Here is a 22,088-nt window from a genome sequence, read left to right as displayed (position 1 = left end):
ATGCGTGTATTTTCTTATTTCGTCCCACAACGCTTCGGTTTTTTGATACTTGAGATCTAATGAGAAACAAGACAAGCTAATGGAAAGAGCAATAGGAAGAGAAGAAAACTGTATTTGCAGTGATAATCAGTGGAATTGAAGAGGCAGAGGTTAAGTGTGCTTGACACATAGGGCAACAAAAAGATTGCCATCTGATTAAGATCAAAAATTGTGTTTCTATTTGCTGTTTAATATTAGGGCAAAAAGGAAAGAAAATCATCAGTATAACAATTAAAATTGATAGTCATCCTAAAGGAAACAAACATCAAGTGTGATTATTGAATTTACTGGGAAAAACTGAAATCTGAAAAGTAACTCTGGCTTTGGTAAACTCAGAACTCTATACGCAGTCTTGAAATGGCTAGAAGATTTTATTTTCTTGGGAGTCCAAGTAACATAGAACCAATGCAAACTTAGTGAAACAAGCTCAAAAGGTAGTAAAAGGTTTAATGATGCTCTAGAAACCAGTGAAGGAAATATTCTTGTTACAAAAATAAAATAGGAAATGAAAATCATTGTGTGGGAAAATAAGGTAATATTATATAGCTTCAGTAAAACCTTCAGAATAAATCCTTTTTTGTTTTTCCTGGCATTCTCTTAATATAAATGCAAAGAGTATACAAAATACTAGTCAGATGGATTATTCCTTGGTCCTTGAGTTACATACAATATTAGCAAATTTTTAAAAAGTTCAAAACCCTCCGTGTATTTAAAGTAATGAGAAGAGTAATTGATAGATTACTAAAACATATAATCCTTATTTCTGTGTTTAGTTCAGTTGCAAGAGAGTATATAAAGGTGTAGAAAATATTAAGTTCTTTATGTTCAAATGGAAAATGGAACCTTAGTGATAAAGAGCCAGGTGCACAAGCTCTAACAGCCTTAGCGAATGCCATCAGGATACCTGCTTTACAAAGATTTCTACCCTTAAAAGTTATCAGTGTAAGAAGTTCTCAACAGATTCTAAACAATTAAACTTTGGTTTTAAAATGTTGATTCCTTATCTATATTTCAAAACTAGTTTTCTCTTTATTATAGGCTGAAAAAGAAAATCCAGGTCTGACACAAGACATCATTATGAAAATTTTAGAGAAAAAAAGTGTAGAAGTTAACTTCACGGAATCCCTTCTTCGTATGGCAGCTGATGATGTAGAAGGTATCGGAAAGAAAAACCTTGTTTAAGTTTTACAAATGTTGAATAGCATTTCCTCTAAATCATTATTATTCGGCTAAAAAATCTTCCTTCCCTACTGCTTTTCCCCCTTCCCTTCACTTATGATGGTGGTGGTGGTGGTGATAGTGATAGTGGAAGCTAATCTAGATAAAATAGAAAAATAGTTTTTTTTCTTGCTTTTTATGTTTGTAAGATTTAATTACTTGAAGTTTGTTTATGCTACATGCTTTACTTTTTTCTTCCTTTATGTTTGGTGGTTTCAGTTTTACTAAAAGATAAGCTATTTGGAGTGTGTCAATTTTAAGCAAAAAATTTAAAGTTTGAAAATAATGAGGTTCTTGTTTGCTTGTTTTATTAACTTTAGTACAGCATCTTTTTTTCAAGCACAGATTTAAGAGAATATAACCATTCTTTTTGCTTTTCTTAAAAAATAACTAGACATGGGTTTTACTTAAGTTTAGTAGCAATTTTCCTACTAATTTAGAGAAATGTGGACATATAATTGCCCATAATTAAGGGAGAACAAAAAACAGGTATTTTAACTGATTCCATGATTATAAGAAAGCCCTTATCATTATTTAGAGTTGAGCATTTGCACCCCTTACATCATAATATATTGAATTGGTAGAGTTGTAATGCTGCCTACATTGATTGAATGTAGGCAGCATTACAATGAAGTCTACAGTGAACCTGGTGAATTCTGGTTGAACCTCCTTTCCGCAATTGCTCCGCTGTGATCGCAGCCCTTGTGTTGGATTTCTGGTGGTGGTGGTTTTCGTTTTTAAGTGAGATTTCAAGAATGTGTAAAAGATTTTATTAGATTGTTGGGGGTTTAATATAATGAAGCAATGTATATTCAATATAGAGGTTTTAGATTTTTAAACTAATCTTTCTCATTGGCAAATGGATATTACCTTGGCATTAGTTATGAATATCATTTAATTTAAAGTTTCCTTGGGAAATGTAACATCACAGCACTGATGAATTTAAGCCTCTTTTAAATCTGTTTTTTTTTAAAAATTTCATGGGATTTCCTTTTATCCCAAATTGAAAATATTATATTCTTTCATTTTCTGGTATTTTACTGGAAGGGAGCCCTGCTGTTATTACCGGACCAAGTTGAATGCTAATGAATTCTGCTTTGCAACCTTGTCTTTCCTAATTATCTGGCCTTTCTCCTCCCCCACCTGCCTTTGACCAACATTGGAACTCTTAGTTATGAATTTCGCAGAGAGTCACAGGATGTTTTTTATTATTATTTTATTTATTTTATCAGAGTATATGATTGAACGACCAGAGCCAGAATTCCAAGACCTAAATGAAAAGGCACGAGCACTTAAACAAATTCTCAGTAAGATCCCAGATGAGATCAATGACAGAGTGAGGTTTCTGCAGACAATCAAGTAAGCAATTATTTGTTTTGTTTCTTCTTTTCTTAAAAGTACTTCCAAGGAACTACTCTTCTACATTTTTAAATTTTGGTATAACATTAACTTGAAATACTAATTTGAAATAAAATCTCACATTTTTAAATATTGCATTTTATTAACTTTATGGCATTTGGTTTCAGGGTAAAACATTTTCTAGAATATTTAATTTAAAAATGAATGAATGAAATGTGTGTAAACGGGAATGTAGTTTCAACTACATAAATGATGGAAAATGTAAATGTCAGATAAATGAATAAACTGGATATGTCAGAGACTGGTAGTAAGAGATACCAAAATTGTTTTTATTTGGGAAATGACAGAAGTCATTAAGATAAGTTATGAACTCTTAGGAATGAGTAGCATTTTGTAAGGCTGACTAAATAGTCAGAGGCCTTTGGGGAATATAGGTGATAAAAGATCAATAATATGCATGGGGCCAGGAGGCTGGCTGGTGAGCAGCAGCAAGAAGGGCCATCCTAGAGCAGTAGTTCAGACAGGGGTACTGTCTGTCTTCTGGAGTACAGTGAGGGGTGAGAGGGTAGGGGATTGAGTGAAAGCATAATCCCTACATAAGTGCCTAAACTAGAGAGTCTGATAATTTTCTTCAGCCTCAGTGGATAGAAAACAAAGAAAGCTGGGAATATTTCCAGTGTCACTATCAATGCATGGTTTTGGTGAAACTGTAGGTAGATGTTACTGGGGAAAAAAAGATTTAGCACAGGTCTTTTTCTGGAAGAGGCTGAGATATATGTAGTAACTTTGAAGAACCTAAGGAGAGTCACTTGTAACAAATGTTAACATTCATCTTCTGGAGCTTGGGAAGTGGGAAGAGTGACAGCGGCCAGGCAGCCCAGCCTCATGAAGGCTCTCTGCATGCCGGGGCCCACATGCATCTGATATGTGGCTTCCCCACTTCCAGTGTACCCAAGAGGACGATCAGCCCAGCTAAAGGGGCAGTAAAGGAAGAGCCCAAAAGGAGACTGGCATGGCTGTCAGCTAACCTGCTTTTTCAGTAGTGGAAATGAAGCCCAGAAAGGTAGCAGGAAAGGATAAATCTTTAGGCAAAAAAGTGCAAACAAAAGGGAAGAGTAGCAAAGTGAAAACAGGCCAAAGTGGCTAACCAAGAATAAAGATTTACCTGCAGAAAACAGAGAAACTCAAACTGAAGGGAGTCCAGCTTCTGAAGCAGGAGAGAAAGAAGCCCACCCTGATTAATATCATATACCATGTTTTATCAGTGGTTCCTTGTCTCCCTTCTTATAAAATCCAGAGAAATATTTGTATCAACTGTGCTTTAAATGCAAGTTTTTTAGTAGCTCTGGAAACATATAAGGAAGGAATCCCACCTCATCCCATTTTTTAAGTGTAAATGCTTTTTTTTTTCTTTTTTTAAGGTGAAATAATTTGCTGGTTACTTTTTGGTACAACCAGAAAATAATGTTGGATATTGAATTATGAGAAACCTTGACTGTTATGAGTGTCAGCTTAATATTGCATGCATGGGTGGTTAGTTTTTATATCCCATAATTTAAAGCATACTGAATGGCAAAGTGGAGTCACAGTCCTGCATTTGATGATCTTGAACATTTTTAATTACTTCACTCTGTCACCCAGGCTGGACTGCCGTGGCGTGATCATAGCTTACTGCACCCTCAACCTCCTGGGCACAAGCAGTCCTTCTACCTCAGCTTCCTGAGTAGCTGGGACTACAGGTGTAGACCACCACACCAGGCTAATTTTTTTTGTTTGTGTGTTTTAGTAGAGACCACATTTCCCTACATCGCCCAGGCTGGTCTTTAAACTCTGAGCTCAACTGACCCTCCTTCCTTGGCTTCCCAAAGTGTTGGGATTACAGGAGCGAGCCACCACACCTGTCCTTAAATTACTTCTACTCTTTATGTTGTTTTTAGTATTTTAGTAGAATTGTTTCCTTAGGCAAACCACTCCTTGTCAGAAGTGTGTGCACTGTGTAACATCTTTGGTCGTGGTAGTCATGTTTTTCTAATAACTTTGTTAACGTGTTGTGAAAGATTGAAGTATGTAGTGTATATGCTATTAAATTGTGACTTGGTGGGATGTATGTAACAGCTTAGCAAAATTTAAGGAAATTTTGCCTCAGTTGTAAGCTGGAAAGTCACTGGAATAACTTTAAAGAGGAATAATGATACATGTCTTTTTAGATTTTGCAGTACATATGTTGTGTACAAATTGAAATGTCTGTGTACTGATCCTCAACACAACCGATAAAATCTCTCGATTAGGAAAGAAAAAGAAAACATTCATCTTTTGAAAATAGTATTCTTTGTAATTCACATTGAGAAATGCTATTTTAGCTCGTTTGGATACCTAGTTTGGATGCCGTTTTGAGTCACATAAAGAGAGAATGCAACTATTTAGCTTCCCTAGGTGCAAACCTTGGTGCCATATATGAAAATACTTTTCTGTGTTCATATGGATAATATAAGTCCCAAAGAAAATAATGGTTTGTAATAGGTATGCAACCCAGCTATCAAGGAATGACTCTCCTCTTTGACAAAATTAAGGACCAGGAATATGAAAAAGGCTTTTAATTAAATAGCTAAAACCTGTGTCACAATGGGCAAACACTAAGGGTTTTATATTTTACCTTTCCTATAGGAAAGCCCCAACCTCCTTTTCTATTTTTAATATGTGAAGGGGGAAGATAATCAACTGATTATGGAGTTTTATTTTTAATCTGGTACAAGTTGAGCATCCCTAATTTGAATATCAGAAATTCTAGATACTCCAAAATCTGAAACTTGTTGAGCATCCTGACATGACACCTAAGTGGAAAATTCCACATCTAATGCCATGTGATGGGTTGTAGTAAAAACACAATCAAGACTTTGTTGTATACACAAAATACATGCATCTGTGAATGCACCTTTATGAAACACAAATAAATTTCATGTTTAGACTTGGACCTCATCCCTAAGTCTAAAGATTTCTGGTCTTAAGCATTTCATTTAAGGGAGACTTGCCCCGTATAGTTAAAGTAAAGATGTTTGGCCTGTAAAATAATAAATTGTCAGTGATCCCAAACTTGGTTTTTGTTTGGGATTTGACTATTTGTTTCTAAAGTTTTCAAATAATTTAGTAAGTTTTCATTTGCTTTGATAATCATGTACTCACTGATGAGTCATAACATTTCTATGAAAATATGACATTTAAATATAATATTTGCAGCAGATTTTGCTTCAGATCATCGAAGTAGGTTTACATAATCAATGTCATCTTAATAGCAATCACTTATATAGGACTTATTATATGCTTAGCACTGTTTTAATCACTTTAATATTGACTTATCACAACACCACAGTAACAAGTGAGGAAATTGAAGCAGGCACAGAATGTTAGGTGGGGTCACAGACCTTCCCTAGTAAGTGGTAGAGCCGGATTTGAACCCAGGCAATCTGATGCCAGGTGTTCACTGCTATTTCCCAGTTGTAGACTTATAATGTTGATCTAATCTGGTGATTGAAAAAAATGGTTTCTGCCATTTGAAAGAAGTGTGGTGAAGGCTATCTTAACATAAAATGCCAGTATGTGTGAGAGATGACAGTATTGTGGTTGAAGCTGGGGTCAAAATGTAGGCCTAGAGTCCTCATCCTGACACTTTGAGGTCCTCTTTCTCCCTACAGACTTCCTGAGACATCTCTGCTAAACCGTCTGTGACTCTAGGGAGCTACAGTTTAAAAACCACATTATTAACAGTACATTTAGTCATAAAGAAATTGAGCTTGAGAGTCTTGTCCGTAGTCATTAACAGGCTTTCGTTAAGGTGTTATTTCCTTTATAAGGGAATTACAATACTTCAGTTCTGTTTTCTGGAGTGTACTCATTTAGCACAATTGAATTAAAAGTAATGGCAGTGAAAATTTACTTCGTAACCATTTGAGGAGGGATAATTTGCCCTGGCAAATTTGTTGATCTGTATGTTAATTTCTGAGACTAAAATTAAACCACATATGAATAGCATAGATAGGCTAAAGTATAATTATTTGTATCACTGTCATATATTGGTACCTTCTGATGTATGCTCTTACCACTATTAATTGGCAAATTAGTGGATAAAATTTCACTAAAATAGAACATGATATCTCCTTCAGGTAAAGCATATTGTGCAGTTGCTGTTTCTCAATATTTTACTATTTCCTTAAGTCTAAGATAGTTATCCCCTTCGTTCATTTTAGCAACATTTTTCAATAAGCATGTGTCATAGACGTATTACACCAAGTACTATAGGTGATGCTATAGATTGTATCAAAGTATAAATAAAAAAGATTCCTGACAGCTAATAAATACTCAGTTTTGAATATATTAGCAGACCTAGGTTTGAATCTCCATTCCCACATTTAGCTGTGTAACCTTAGGTATAAGTTGCTTAACTTCTGTCATTTTAGTTTGTGCCTCTGAAAATGAGGGTAATGACTTGTGAGAATTCAAAGAAATGATGTATGTGAAGTGCCTAGCACAGAATCTAGCATACATTCAACAGTACCTGCTATAATAGCATTGTGAAATGAGGGTTTTCCCCACTTCTTTCAATGAATTTGATTAGGAAAAATGATCCAGCAAACAAATGTTTTAAAAGGACTCTTGATCAATGAATGACTGCATTTGAGCTATGCAAATATTTTATAAAATTAATTTGTATTTTTTGAAGTCCAGTACATCTTAGTTAATGGACAACTGGTAGAGACTTGTGCTTTAATAGATCAAAATTTAAAAGCCAGGTATTTATTTACCGTTTGTAATCTGCATTTGTGTATTCTTAGGCTAAAATTCAGCCAGGTTTATTTGTTTTAAGTTAGGAGTTTTCATGAAGGGCACAGAAGAGTGTTTTTCAGAGTTGTCTAGTCTAAGCCAAACTCCACATAAAACACAGGTATTTCCTTTCATTAGCGGGTTTACGTAAACATGTATCATACAAATTTGGGCGACATTATTAGAAACTCTACTTTCCCATGCAGTTTTTTGGTAAGATTTATGTTTCATCTGAAGCCTTTGTCTTTCAGTGTATATTTTGCAAAGCTGCACTACTGTTAGGTTAGTGCAAATTGATAAGTTCTTTATCCTTCTGCTCATACTATTTAGCTTCCCTAGTTGCAAACCTTGGTGCCATAAATGAAAATACTTTTCTGTGTACATATGGATAACATAATATTTAACATACATTGCTGCAGATTGTTTCTAGAGAACGTTTTTTTCCTGCGATTTTGTAGGTATTTAACAGTCTTTTTTCTTGTATCCAAACAGAAGGTCAGGCTTAGGAATAAACAGCCTTGGTTGACAGAGTTCTCTGTAAAGCTCTCTTCCAATAAGGCATTAAACCTTAGCTCCAGGTTTTCAAACCTGACTCATCAGCAGAGTTGTTCCTCCCCCACCCCCTTTTAAAGTAGAGATTTCCAATATTTATCAGCAGATCTCTCTTCTTTTGTCCAGCAAAACTTTTCCTTCTTCTCCCCTTGTCTTTTTGTCTCTCTAGGTGCATGGAGCAAAATGGTTCATACCCACTCTTTTGACTTGTAGAATACAGCCATTGTCATTGTATACAAAACATGTTCATCTTGATGACTACCCCTGAAAACACATTTTATTCCTCTTTAGCAGAATACTGAAATATACTACAAAGTGAGACTGCAATAAACTTCTGTCTGATCACTGTGTAATTTGCTCCGTTGTATTCCATTTTAAATAACTCCATTGTGGATTTGGAGAAACTTGCACATTTAGAGAGTTAACTTTTTTTTGTTGTTGAAGCTGTTAATTTTTCTCACATAATAGAATAGTCCTATGATAGCATTTTGTTAAAAGTGGTAGGTTTATGTCCATCACACCAATATACAAAGATTCAACTTGCTTAAGCCATAAATGAAGGAATAGTTATCTAATTAAAAACTGCTGTTACTAAATCAGGCAAAAAAAAAATTGGACAGACAACATTTATATAAGACTTATTGTCCTACTTGAATACATGTTTTCAAGTTTCAGCCCAGTACCAGTGTTTGACCTGAGAGAGGTAGTAAAATGTTATTGAAATAATGAATGAAAATGTAATTACTACTTCAGAGTAATCTAAAATACTTGTTTATATCAAAATTCTATTTGCTTTTAATTCTTAGAGTTTCTACATGCTTATTTACTGAAAAATATGCTGAGAAATACACACATGCATACAGAAACCTGGGCACTGAGGTTTTTCTCCCCTTGAAATAAGAGTGTTGAAATGTTTTGATATGAAATAACTGAAACCTGACATTTGTAATTAATATTAGTAATAAAATGTTATGTTTAGGATGGTGCAGATTTACATCTTACTCATTTCTTCACAGTTGCATTTGAATAGGTTTTTGTAGTGACTAACAGCTAAGCGAATGGATGTGAAAAAGAAGGTTTGTCTTAGAGAATGTGAGACTATTTAAGAATGCAGAATTACATTACAGTTTGACAAAAAAATTGCTATGAGGTTAGAATGGAAATCGAAAGGGGCTAGATAGAAAGGGGCTAGATATAAACAAAAAATGTTCAGAAAAAATGGTGCATGGATAGGAAGAGCAGTCAACTCAAATGAGAATTACTGATTTCTTCTTTTTCTTTCTTTAGAAATGGGAGGAAGGTGTTGATGCTTACATAGTCAAAGAGTGATTTCTGGAAAGGTTAAACCAGAATATTGTGATGTTGTCTCCCTCAGTAATTTAAATATATTTTCCAAGGGGAATAGTGACTGACAGCAAGTGTTTGAAAGAGGAGGATATTTGGTGCCTGGGTAGAACATAAAAGTGTCTATAAAAGAGTAAAAGGAGGAGGAATATTTTCTCAGAGGAGAGGAATATTTTCTGAGGAGGAACTATTTTATGTTAAACATCAAAACTAATAGGTATCTAGCATCAGTGTTGTTAAATACAGAATTGAGTTATATGTATATGTAATGCAGAATTTCATAAAATTGTTATTAATTGTTCAAATAACAAAAGAGAATATGATAGCTTGAATTTAGCTATGTTAGCTAGAGCAAAGAAAAATTTTAAAATGGGAAAAGACAGGCATAGGTAATGTATCCTTTAAAAAATTTGAGTAGGGAATGCTGAATGAAATGTGATTGATTGGAGAAAGTTGGTGTTGGTTGGCAACCTTGGTTAGTGGTGCAAGAGAATTAGGATTACAGAGGGTTACAGGCTAAAACCCCACTCCAACCAGCTAGCCAAGAAGTTGGCTCCTGATGAAGTGATTGTACTTACGATACAATAACTGTGTGCTGTGATTAGATTGAGTGTACTTAATTTCTTTCAAGTATAGCTGATGTTCTTTTCTTTCACAAATTTCTTTCAAATGTAGCTGATAATCTTTATTCTTTTCCCAACAGGGATATAGCTAGTGCAATAAAAGAACTTCTTGATACAGTGAATAATGTCTTCAAGAAATATCAATACCAGAACCGCAGGGTATGTTTAGTAGAAGCCTTCCCAGTTGACACCCTAGATGTTGGTTTATGCCTAGTTGTTTTATTGATTTAAAAATAAGATTGATTATTGGAAATTGTTTTGTGTCATTAACCAGAGTTTATCCTTGAATTTATGCCTTTTTATTTAAAAAATAATTTAAACAATTATTTAATAATTGTTGCCTATTAGTAATATTCATGTAAAGTGCATCATGCATCCCATATTCTGTATAATCTCCTGTCCTTGCCTTTGTCTTTTGTGATTATTTCTCTTATTTAGTATGTTTTTCTCATTATATTTCATGTCTGTAGGCACTTGAACACCAAAAGAAAGAATTTGTAAAGTACTCCAAAAGTTTCAGTGATACTCTGAAAACGTATTTTAAAGATGGCAAGTAAGTACTGCAATTTATCCTTTACTTTTAAAATTAAATAGATTATGTTGTTTTAGATGATAAGAAAACCATATAAATTAAGCCCTTTTACTTTATTGTTTGTATTCCAGGCAACTGGTAATCAAGCCAGACCATTAAAAATAGAAAATGAATGGTTGCTAATCTAGCCATAACTCCATTCTAGAGCGGGAGTTATCAGACTTTTCTGAAAAGAGCCAGATAGTAAATGTTAGATTTGGTGGGCCTGTTGCCATTATACACCTCGTCTACTGTTGTAGTACAGGAACAAGCCACTTGTTTGTACAAACAGGTGTACAAACGAGGAGGTGTGACTGTTTTTAATAAAACTTTATACAAAATTCAAATTTCAGTATCTTGAAATAATTTTTACCTGTCAGATAATTTTTTTTTTTTTTAACATTTAAAAATGTAAAAAGCATTTTTAGTGTATTGGTCTACTTTATACATTTCTGAAACAACGGTTCACAATCTTAGTAGCATCAGAGTCACATGGAGGACTTGTTACAGCACAAATTGCAAATTGCTCAAGGGTCCCGCTTCCAGAATTTCTGATTTCTTTGGTCTAGGGTGGAGCCCAAGAATTTGAATTTCTTGGAAATTTTCAGATGATACTGACATTACGGTCTGTTAAGAACTACTGTACTAAAGTTAAAGCAATAGTTATCAATCCTTCCTATGCATTAGAGTCACTTGAGGCCAGTTTTTAAAAAAATTATTGCCTAGGCCCCACCTGCAGAGATTCTGATTCAGTTGGCTGGGAGTGGAGCCAGGCTTTAGATGTTACGTAAAAGTGCGCCAGATGTTTTTAAAGTGCTGTAAGGGTTTTGATCCACTGTCCTGATAAGAGGCTTTCACAGCATCATTCTATAAAATAGGAAATATACTAAAATGTACATTGGACATTTTTAAATTTACATATAATTGGTTGTAATGCACTATAGAAAACCAAGAGATTTTATACATTGTAACATACATACATGCGCATATATATATATATATATATATATATATATATATATATATATAAAAGTGTGTAAACTGATGCAGAGGCCGGCCACATGGTTATTTGCACTTCAAGTCAAATGCGAGAATTTTTTTAACAAGATTATTTTTTAACACTGCTTAAAGTCAGAAAAGTAATCTAAATAGAGACCTCAGTCATCCCATCCCACTATCCAGGTTTTAAGATCTCTATATGCATGTCATATCATTACAGTATTTTAGTAATATTTAAAAATGATAAAAATACATTAGGTAAATTCTGTTAATTTTCAGAGTCTAACATGTTAATTTTTAACAGTTCAAACATCTTGAAATATTTACATTGTGAATTAAAGGTATCGAGCTAAATTTTATTAATTGTTTTGTGGTGATGTTCCATACACAGGTTTGTCTAAGGGACATGCTCCTTGATGACTTAATAAGCTGGCAGTTGTGTTTTGAAAATAAACTTTGATCTATGCTAAGCCCAAATAACCAAAAACACATTAAAAGAATATTTACATGATGGGATCATTATTTCTGATTTTAATTACTATTATGGAATAAGCACATTGAAAGGTAGACATTAATTTAGAGCCTAATTTTCATTAATTTGAAATTATTTACTCCGAATATGGATTATTCAGTCTCCTTGCTACTACTTTCTCTCCATGTGGTAGCTTTTTAAAATTCTAGTTCTTTGTGTATGAATAAGGTGTTGTGAGTTGTATGTCTCCTCAAAGCAGAAAATTAATGGTAGAGCCTGATCTTTAAGCCATGGATTTGCATTGATTCAGCTATTTCTTCCTGGGCCTTCTTTCTTTTATTTTTTGAGATGGAGTCTTGCTCTGTCATCCAGGCTGGAGCACAGTGGCACAATCTCGGCTCGCTGCAACCTCCGCCTCCCAGGTTCAGGCCGGTCTCCTGCCTCCGCCTCCCGAGTAGCTGGGATCACAGCTGCACGCCACCACAATCAGCTAATTTTTGTATTTTTAGTAGAGACCAGGTTTCACCATGTTGGCCAGGATGGTATCCAACTCCTGACCTTGTGATCCGCCCGCCTGGGCCTCCCAAAGTGCTGAGATTACAGGTGTGAGCCATGGCGCCTGGCCCTTGGGCCTTCTCTTTTGAGAAATGTCTAGGATGCAGGTACATGCTAGATACGATACTAAAAGACTGTTAAGGCCACACAGTGGGACTAGGGTGTCAGCTCTCTGTTCCAGCCACATGAAGATGAGCCATTAGGAGAATGTGGTGGAGCACAAAGCCAATTTTAAAGAATATATTTTTATATGTTGTCAGTGCCCAGATTTTGAAACTGCATGATTATTTTGTTTTAAATGTATGTTTATAGTAAAAGTAGTTTGCCGTTTAGAATTTCTACCTTTTTTTGAAGGAGATAAAGATTAGGATGAATCAGATTAGAAGTAATTAACTTTTTCTTGAGTATTTATTATGCCTGTTAATGTACAAGATTTTGAGATTATGATACTTTGCTAGATTTTACTTGTTAACTTCTATGAAGCCACAACTAGAGACCACATCTGAATCCTCCTTTTGGCCAGTTAACTTGTTCCATCTGTAAATGAACTGGGGTTGTTGAGGTCCCAGCCTCCGACGCTTTATTGCCAGTCAAAACCACAAGGGGGCAGTAATTCCTAGTTAGTTTAAAATGATGCAAGGCTATGAAATCCTAAATTGGAATAAAAATTTTAATACTCTGTACTAATTTGTCTTTTCTTATTAAATTGATTTTATTGCTACTGTTAGTAGTATAAATCTTAAAGGGTGATTTTTTGGATGAAACTAATGCTGCTTATTTTCTTTTTAAACAGGGCAATAAATGTGTTCATAAGTGCCAACCGACTAATTCATCAAACCAACTTAATACTTCAGACCTTCAAAACTGTGGCCTGAAAGTTGTATATGTTAAGAGATGTACTTCTCAGTGGCAGTATTGAACTGCCTTTATCTGTAAATTTTAAAGTTTGACTGTATAAATTATCAGTCCCTCCTGAAGGGATCTAATCCAGGATGTTGAATGGGATTATTGCCATCTTACACCATATTTTTGTAAAATGTAGCTTAATCATAATCTCACACTGAAGATTTTGCATCACTTTTGCTATTATCATTCTTTTAAGAATTATAAGCCAAATGAATTTACGCCTTAATGTGTCATTATATAACATTCCTTAAAAGAATTGTAAATATTGGTGTTTGTTTCTGACATTTTAACTTGAAAGCGATATGCTGCAAGATAATGTATTTAACAATATTTGGTGGCAAATATTCAATAAATAGTTTACATCTGTTAAACATTTCTTTACTTGAAAAAATGCAAATGTATATGTCTGTGTGTGTATATATATATATATATGATCACAAGACAAAGACAACTTGGTATAATGTCTAAAAAACTTCTAATGGGCACTTATCAGCAGTTTATCAAATAATAAATCAAGAATTTCTATTTTTGTCCTTTGGACAAAAAGTAGTCAATGGAAATATTTTTGTTAATTATTACATATAAGGTACTGAGTATTTTTATATGATTTCCAACCTGTTTTAAAAGACTTATAAGAGATGGCATTTTCTAGTGCTTTCACACTATAATGCCACTATTTCAACTCTTGTGACAAATGTAGATTTGACTCTGAAAAATTAAGTCTTTCATATACTGGGCCCTCATAAGTTTTGCACAATTTTTCCCCCTCAAATAGCCACAATTAATAGTAATTTGAAGCTGTAGCAACAGTTGGATTGAAATTGTCGTGTTAATATTCTATACATTCTTCAACTAGGTACAGTTTTATTTTACCATAGAGCAGTTTTAAGGAAATTATGTATCAAGTATTCATGTTGTTTCATTTTTCAATTATGATAAAGGGAAGAAATCAGAATTTGCTTATTTTTATAAAGATTTTAAATGTTAAACTAAGTTTCTGTTGGCAGTATACTTTTTGCTATTATGCAAATCAGTTATTTTTTTCTCCATTTTAAAAAACAGATTTTTAAAGAATTACTGTCATCGGCACCATATTAAATGGATATGGAAAATATGTTGAAAGGAGCAAAAAAACCCATAGGCAATTGGATGAAATCTCTTAACTAATGAACATTTTACTGACCTTTTTTTCTTCAAAGATATGTAGCCAGTAAAACAAGTAGAATGGTGACCTTTATTATTTATTATTGGCATAAGCTATCATTCACTCTTGGAAGTAGATGAGTGATCATTTGCTGAATAGACTTGTGGATACATGAAGAAGAAAAGATCCTGTTTTATTTGCAGCAGACTTTTTAAACATCATTTCTAACATCATCTGACGTTTAACATCATCATTCCTTCTGCTGTTTTTACCCTCAAAAGAACTCAGCTGGCTACTAGAGGTGCCTCATATCGCCTGTTTTTATAAGCCTTTCATATTTTCATTCCACTATCCATTATTTCTGACTTCAGTTTTCACAAAATATTCCTCCACAAAGGAGGCTTATTCTTATAATACTTTAGTTTCTTTTGTGATCATGCCAACAGGGCTGAGTTTGCGGTAAAGAAGAAAAGTGGCTTCAGAGGAAAGGAAGAGGCGGAAAAGCAGTCCTATGATTTAGCTATCTATCTTACAACCGAGGAAACTGACAGAGCTTAGGGTACGCAGCTGGTAACTGCTTGGGCCAGAGTTTAAATTTGTGTCCAGATTCCATGTTCTTTTCACTGAACTGTACTGTCTCTATTACTGAAAATGTATCTTGTTTAGGATATTAGTTCCCAAACACCAGTTTGAGAACCCTATCCGTGATCCACAGGAAAATGAGAATAATTAGAACAATGATTATTTTTTCATAAATCTAACTATATTCCTTTTAAAGGTTCATGGAGATTACTGCTGTTTTGGATGTTTAAAATACCCCCTTTTCCACACTTTTTAAATAAACGATATAATAGTAAATTTTTTTTTTAATGACTTTTAAAAACCTTATTAGGCAAAACAGGTTGACAACTCATTATCAGACTCTCTTAATTTAAATATTTTATATGGAAATGATTTCAAATTTACAGAAAATTTGCAAGCATAAGAATAGTGCAAAGAATATCCATAGGTCCTTTACCCAGACTCAACTATTCAAAGTTTACCCTCTTCATTTTATTGTTTGCTTTTTCATTTGTCCTGCCTTAAGTCTCCTTTACTCTGAATTAATTCCATGGCCACCTTGGTCTTTTATAGCATTGAATTGGATTTAAGTTATGCATTCTTGGTGAGAATACTCTGTTGATGGTACTGTGTCATTATGGTATGACCTTGGGGGCACACAATGTCCATCTTACTAGCGGTGTTAATTTTGATCACCTGATTAAGGTAGTGTTCAATTTCTCCAGTGTGTAGTTTACTGTGTTTTACCTTGCAATTGATAAGCAATCATTGGGAGACTCTTTTAAGTCTATGCTAACAACATTTTCATTCAGGATTTAGCATACATGGATGATTCTTGATTATTCAATTTCCAACTTCAGCATTCTTTCCACATGTACCAGTTGGCAATTAATATTTTATTGTAGCCCTTTTCTCCCCTGACCCTCCAGTTCATCCATCTATAGCCACCTCATTTTTACATCTATTACTGATATAAACTCATCCTTTTTAATGTTTTTCCAGTGGTTTTTAATTAATTTTACCATAGTTACTTTGATTCTCAAGTTGCCTTAGATTTGCACAGTAGAAACTATTGAGCTGGCTCCCATGTCCTTGTGTCATCCTCTGTCATTTGTTTAAAGTACTACTTACATTATATAGAAGGTATTCTGGGATCTAGAGTCAGCAGTTTTCTCTGTAAAACCCCAGGGAATGTTAAGATACCTAGATCTGGATGCTGGATGTGCTCATTGCTACCGGGAGTCTATTTCTAGGCTATTTTATAGACAGAACTAGAAAAGTCATGTATGTACAGTTGGCCCTCTGTGTCCATAGGTTGGGCATATATGAATTCCACATCCCTGGATTCAACCAACTGAGGATCAAAAATATTCAACTAAATAAGCTATAATTTTTTTTTTTTTTTCTCTCAGACAAGAGTCTCTTGCCCAGGCTGGAGTGCAGTGAAATCTTGGCTCACTGTAACCCCTCCTCCCAGGTTCAAGTGATTCTTAAATAGCTTAGATTACAAGTGCCTGCTGCCACACCCCGTCAATTTTTGTATTTTTAGTAGAGAGGGGGTTGAAGCCCCCTATGTTAGCCAGGCTAGTCTCAAACTCCCAACCTTGTGATCCACCAGCCTTGGCCTCCCAAAGTGCTGGGATTACAGGTGTGAGTTACTGTGCCTGGCCTGATAAATTTAAAAATACAGTATAACAGCTGTTAATGTCATTTACATTGTATCAGGTATTATAAGTAATCTAGAGGTGGTTTAAAGTATATGGGGGAATGTGTATGTGTTATATGCACGTACTATGCCATTTTGTTTAAGGGCCATGAGCATCCTCAGATATTTGTATCCCCGGGGGGGTCCTAGAACCAGTCCCCCATAAAGGCATGACTATACGTTAACACTCAATATGCATATCCAGATAGCATTAATATGTGCTAATATACATGTTATATTTGATTTCAGAAATGAGTTTACACCAGTGCCTCCAATTTCAATCCATTATCACAGGATTCTTTCTCACTTCCCTATTGGTATTTCTATGTCACTCCTTCCTCAAAAATCCTAGATTCCTCCCAAAAATCAATTGATTTATTCACTCTATCCTATGTCTGAAAGAATTTCAGAATTACTTTTGCCTATGTTGCTGTAAAAATAAGATTTGCAGTTCCCTACCTATATCCTGCCCAAGATTAAGGATAATGGCTACATTGTGCATTTATAAAGTATTTGTATTTTTTTTTAATCCTTCACTGTGATTGTTATTTGAAAGACAATTTTCATTTTTTCAATTTGCCTTCAGGTTTAAAATCTTTCTCCAAGCCCCCTCTCATCCTTGTTGATTTAATTTTATTTAAAAAATAAATGGAGCCATAACATGCTTCTAGAAGTTAGAACCTTACTAAATTATATACTCAGAAGTGTAACTTTCTCTCATATATGTTCTGCCCCATTCCCATCCATTGTAGGTACCCAACAACACTGGTTTTGGTTTTTGAGGTTTTTTATGAAGGAAAACAATAAATGTATGTTGTTGTTTTTTTCTTTCCTGTCTTTCTTACACAAAAGGTAGCATACCTGAAGGGAGACCAACCATCTTAGTTTGCCTAGTACTGAGAGATTTCTTGGGTCACAGAACTTTTAGTGCTAAAACTGGGACAATCAGGCCAGCTGGGATGGCAGGTCAACTTACATACACTTGTTAAAACAGCTTTATTGATGCATAATTTGCATACCATAAAATTAACACCTATGTCCTTTTGAATTTTATTGAAGTATAATGCTATAAAATGTTAAGTCTATGCTATTCATTGATATTTGATAAATTTACAGAATTGTATAACTTGATCACAGTCTTAACTAGAATATTTTCATCATTGCTATAAAATATGCTCAGTTACAGTTAATCCTTGTTTCCTCTTCCAGCTCCAAGGAACAACTAGCTACTTTCAGTCCCTATAGATTTTTCCTATCTGGACGTTTTATGTAAACAGAATCATCTCTTTTCAATTTGGCTTCTTTTGCATAATGTTTTTGAGGTTTACTTATGTCATAGAATATAGGGCATTTCCGTCGTATACTTATTGCTGAATAGTATTTTATTATATACTACATACTATGGTATGTTTTACTCATTTATGTGTTGATGGACCTTTTGATTTTTTTTTTTTTTTTTTTGCAATGATGCATAATGCTGCTATGAACATAATCATGCAAGTCTCTGAAAAGTGGCTTTTCATTTTGGGGTAGGTGTGAAGTTGCTGGGTTGTAAGGTAAATTTATATTTATTTAAGAAATAGCTAAACTTTTCTAAGTGGTTGTATCATTTTACATCCCTATCAACAATGTATTAAGGTTTTCTGTTTCTCCACATCATTATTTGTTAATGGCTTTTGAAAATTACAGACTTTCTTGTAAGTGTGAAGTAGTGTCTTATTATAGTTTTAATTTGCATTTTCCTGACAAACGATATTGACCATTTTTTGTGCTTATTAGCTGTTTCATATACATGCTCATATATACATTTTTCAATTACCATTTCCATAAATTCATTAAATTCAGAGATTGATCTCTCACACACTTTTTTTGTAGTATTCCATGGCATGTAGATGCCGTAGTTTTTTCTCAACAATCTACTTTCTATGGGCATTTAGGTAGCTTTTAATATTTTACCAAAATACAAATAATGATACAATGAATCTCCTTACATATGTATTTGTTTTATTTAGACTACATTTCGGGAATGGGATTACCAAGTCAAAGGATATATAAATGTGTAGTTTTGTTAGATACTGCCTTTCCAAAAAGGTTAGAGCATGTCAGATTTCACCAGCAATGTGTGAGACTCTTTCCCCACAGCTTCACTAACAATGGATACACTGTAAAGCTTTTGAAGTTCTGCCAATCTGATGGGTGGGAAGTAATATCTCATTATAGCTTTAATTTGCATTTTTATTATGAATGAAGTTAGCAATCTTTAAGACTTTTTGTGATTGACTTTGTGGTGTTACTTTGCTATGCAAACTTTTTGTAATCAAATTGATTAACTCTCCTGTGAAACCATGTGGGCTTGGTGTTTTGGGGAATTAGTTTGATACCTTTATTTCTTATATTTAAATTGATTTCTTTAAATTCTTTTCATCCCTACAGGGATCACTTTGCTAAACTGTGTATTTTTAAGAAACTATCCATTTCCTCTTAGTTTTCAAATGTGTTTCCACCGAGTAATTCATGTTTTGTAAAAAATTCTCTATATCATTAGTTACTTCTCTCTTGTTATATTTTATTCTATTTGCACTTTCTCCCTTTTTTAAAAGATTAAATTAGCAAATCTTTTTTTTTTTTCGAGACTTTACTCATTAATTTGATGTACCGTTTTTCTATTTTCTTTCTCAATTTCGGTTTTTATTTTCTTTGGGCTTTTTTGCATTTCACTTTGTTCTAGTTCTTTCAAGTTAAGAATTTAGTTTTTATTGATACAGGTATTTAGGACTGAGTTTTTTTCTGATTACTGCTTAGGATGTATCTCGTAGATATATTTATTACTATTATTTTTCAGAAATTATGTAATTGTTTGTATTTCATATTCTGACCAAGAGCTAAGTTTAACAGAATATCTTTCATTTGCAAGTGGAAGGGCCTTTTTGGTTTTATTTTTAATTTCTATTTTTATTGCACTGTGATCACCAGTATTGTTTGTAATAATTTTACCTTATAGTATCTGCTGATATTTTCTTTGTGCCCTAATATATGTTCAAAAATTTTAAATATACATGGGAATGTATGTATACTTAAGATCGTATATTCTCTATTATTAGAATGTAGCATTCAATATATATTCAAACATGGATTTTATTGATTTTTAGTTCTTATATGTTTTTTGTTTGCTTGACCAGTCTTGTACTGTGTTAAAGTCTCCTTTTAGTAGTATGTTTGTCTCTCTTCTTTTTGCGTCTGTTGTAGTTTGTTTTCTCTAGATATTGCTGTGTTGTGGTATAGCCTATTACATCCTAAATGTGAAATGTGGATTTTAATACTATAAAAATATCTTTGTTTAATGACTTCTGAAATTTGTCTTTTGACCTTGAGTTAAACCCATTCACATTTATTGATATGACTGTCATGTTTGGGCTTAATTCTGTTATGTTGTTATAATTGTTGTATTATGCCATAGTTACTGTGTATCTTTCAAGATTTGGTGTGTTTCTGCATTTTTACAATATTTTGTGAGGAAGATTTACATTTTTGTTCCAGTGTTGCTTTGTATTAATATTTTAAAGTCTTTTAAAATGCTTTTTTAAATCTCAACTTTTAATATCAGATATGTTATCTTTAAAACAGATCCTTAAACTCTCACCTGTTTTCTAAATGATGGTCAGTGTTCTCATTCATACTTTCTTTTTCTCCCCTTTTCTTACATTTTAAATTACATTGTTCTACTTCATCAAAACATCGAATGTTATATATTATTTTACCCATGTTCTGATCATTATTTCAGTCTCAACTTTACAATTAAATATATGCAGTGCTCACTGTTAATCCTTTTGCCAAAGTTTTTAGTCATTTATTGGTTAGATGAAGTTCATCTTTTAGCAGATTCCTCAGGAAGGGCACATCTATACAGTATTCTTTGAGTCCTTCTGTGTTCAACATTTTCCTGTAGTCGTGATACTTATATATCCTTGGTTCTCATTTTCTTTCCTTAAGTTTCTTGAAAACATGGCTCTATTGTTGCCTGCTTTGTATGTTATTTTTGATAAGTGTCTTATCAGTCTAATTCTCTTGCTTTTGTTTCATTTTTTTGCCTATAAAGTTTTGTTGTTTTTTTTTTTTTAATTTCAGAGTCTAATAGGATATGTATCACCATGATTTAATCCAGGTCAATTTTCCCTCTACTTGATGGACATTTTCTGTGTGTAGATAGAGGTGGCCTTTTCCTTCTTTCTTCCTTCTCCTTCTCCTCCCCCTCCTCCTTCCTCCTCCTCCTCATTCCCCCTCCTCCTCATTCCCCCTCCTCCCGCTTTATTTTATTATTTTTTTTTGAGACGGGGTCTTTATTGCTCAGGCTCCTCACTGCAGCCTTGATCTCTTGGGCTGAAACAGTCCTCCTGCCTCAGTCCTCCAAGTAGCTGGGACTACAGATGCATGTCACCGTGCCTGGCTAATTTTTTGTATTTGTTGTGGAGACAGGGTTTTGTCATGTTACCCAGGATAATCTTGAACTCCTGAGCTCAAGCAGTCTGCCTGCCTCAGTTTCCCAGGTCCTGAGTTTACAGGCTTGAGCCACTGCACCTGTCCCAACTGCTTTTTTGGAAAGTCTTCTTAAATTATAATTTTAAATAATAGTTTTATTCCATTGTTTTGGTCTCTCTGGGGCATCAAATATATGTTGGACCTTCTTTTTCTGTTATCTATTTCAACCACTTTATCTCTGGCCGTTTTTACTCCTTGCTTACCTCATTTTTGTGATCACAGTTCATGGTTGTTTTTCTGCTTTTCTTCAAGACTCTTACATTTTTATCCAAATATCTTCTCTGAGCACCTTGTAATTTGAATTGTTATTATATGTTTTCTTTTGCTTTTTAAAGTCAACTCTCATTTTATGCATTGTATTCTGTTTTTAGTACTTGTACTTCTGATTCAGTCTAGTTTTTTATATATTCTTGAGAATATTTAGTTGAAATATGCTGGTACAGTTTTCATTGGCTTCTTGTATTTTTGTTTTTTGGGTTTTTTTTTTTTTTTTTTTTTAGATAAAGGGAGATTTTCATCAGAAGTTGGGAAAAGATGTTGGGGAAAGAAGGAGGTCAGCATGCCTTGTTCTTTTTAGACCACCGGAGATGTAATTTTTCCTCCTTATTTTATTCTTCCCTTTTACTGCCTCATTGTCTTCTGGAAACCATGCTTCACTAATGCTTCCACTTCTGGCCTTGCTTCTTAAT

General features: G+C 33.9%; 1 protein-coding gene across 5 annotated transcripts in view; it reads left to right on the top strand.

Moving 5' to 3' along the window:
* Nucleotides 1–20,421, top strand: part of PDCD10 (programmed cell death 10) — a 59,428-nt gene extending 39,007 nt beyond the window's left edge. For all 5 annotated transcript variants that reach the window (XM_039480335.2, XM_010335697.2, XM_074405620.1 and 2 more), the window contains 5 exons: nt 1,078–1,195; nt 2,490–2,616; nt 10,031–10,109; nt 10,421–10,503; nt 13,341–20,421. In XM_039480335.2, coding sequence (XP_039336269.1) covers nt 1,078–1,195; nt 2,490–2,616; nt 10,031–10,109; nt 10,421–10,503; nt 13,341–13,422 — 489 coding nt within the window. In that variant the 3' untranslated portion in view covers nt 13,423–20,421. The remainder of the gene's footprint in view (nt 1–1,077; nt 1,196–2,489; nt 2,617–10,030; nt 10,110–10,420; nt 10,504–13,340) is intronic.
* Nucleotides 20,422–22,088: the final 1,667 nt, after the last annotated feature.

Source organism: Saimiri boliviensis, chromosome 9 (genome assembly GCF_048565385.1).
Source record: "Saimiri boliviensis isolate mSaiBol1 chromosome 9, mSaiBol1.pri, whole genome shotgun sequence".
Classification (NCBI taxonomy): domain Eukaryota; kingdom Metazoa; phylum Chordata; class Mammalia; order Primates; family Cebidae; genus Saimiri; species Saimiri boliviensis.
Note: the sequence above shows the minus strand (reverse complement) of the source record. Positions and strands in the feature narration are given on the sequence as shown.